At 37.3% G+C, this 1232-nt stretch overlaps 1 protein-coding gene across 1 annotated transcript; it reads right to left on the bottom strand.

The window, feature by feature from the left end:
* On the bottom strand, nucleotides 1–755 carry LOC138897706 (uncharacterized). The gene is made up of 2 exons (XM_070183713.1): nucleotides 341–755; nucleotides 1–56 (listed from the first exon to the last, which is right to left on the bottom strand). Exons 1-2 carry the CDS (start codon nucleotides 753–755, stop codon nucleotides 1–3), a joined length of 471 nt encoding a protein of 156 aa, XP_070039814.1.
* Between the last annotated feature and the right edge of the window lie 477 nt (nucleotides 756–1232).

Genomic DNA, 1232 nt, shown 5'->3' with positions numbered 1-1232 from the left:
TTAATCAATCACTGAAAAGATTTTATTAACAACTTCCTTTTCATTCTCATTAGTAGCTGCATTCATAATTTTCAAAACATTACGAGTTTATAGAATTAATGAAAAATATAATTTCCAAGTTCCAACATTTCTAGTTCAATTCTCAATATCAACCATAACCCACAACCTGTCTACGGAGCCTCTAAATATAATAGAAGAGTAATAATGAAAATGTCGGCAACAAGGCCCCGACTATACCTCAAAACACAGATACATGAGAAACAAAAGATACATGCCAAACTATCAAACTTTGTCCAAAGAACTCTCAATTTAGAGAAATAAATTGAAATTAAGCTGGTACCTTGGCTAGCAATAGCGATTTGTTTGTGGATCTGAAAAATCCTAGAACAGTCCACCTTATCAAATCGCTCTTTCAAATCATCCCAAACTGCACTAGCATTTGAGGAATATACCATTCCACTCAACAGTTCAGGTGATACACAATTCATCAACCAGGACAAAACTATCGCATTACAACGTTCCCAGAGATCAACCAGATTTGTGCCGTAATTTTCTCTTTTGCATATGCCATCAATAAACCCTAACTTATTTCGTCCTAGGATTGCAATTCTCATTGTGCGGCTCCACACAGAATAATTCTCCGACCCTCTCAGTTGTAATGAAATCAGAATCGTACCTGAATTATCATTCGAATTCAGGAAGAGTGGGTGATTGTGACTCAACTTCTCTGGTTCCGTGTTATCGACAGTCGCCATTGTTGATCCTCCAAATTAGCTTCGAGAGAGAATTGAGGACGATAAGACCACACTAATGGCCGTGTGGCTCTGATACCATGACGAAATCAGCTAACCATGGAGCTCTGCCATGGATGTGGAGCTAAAGTTCTCTGTTAGCTTTTAGAGAGGAAGAGTGATAGAGTGAATTTGACGGAATATTCTAGAAGAGGAGGAAATGTAATGCTTCAATTCAATCTGACAAGTGTGGTGTACATGTATATATAGAAGAAGAGAATAAAACTAACTCTACTCCTCAACTGTAGTTAAGGTTAATGCTAACTCTAGTCACACTAACTCCACTCTAATATAAGTTAGTTATAACTAACAAATGGAACTTAACTACCTAACAGTAAAGAAGAAAGTTAACCATCACTAGCACTACTAATCTCAACAGGGCTTCGTATTTACATTGGGATGGATTTCGATTAACACCTGAGGCTTTGGAGAACCTCATTG

Source organism: Nicotiana tomentosiformis, chromosome 8, assembly GCF_000390325.3.
Source record: "Nicotiana tomentosiformis chromosome 8, ASM39032v3, whole genome shotgun sequence".
NCBI lineage: Eukaryota > Viridiplantae > Streptophyta > Magnoliopsida > Solanales > Solanaceae > Nicotiana > Nicotiana tomentosiformis.
This window is presented reverse-complemented; position numbering and strand designations above follow the sequence as displayed.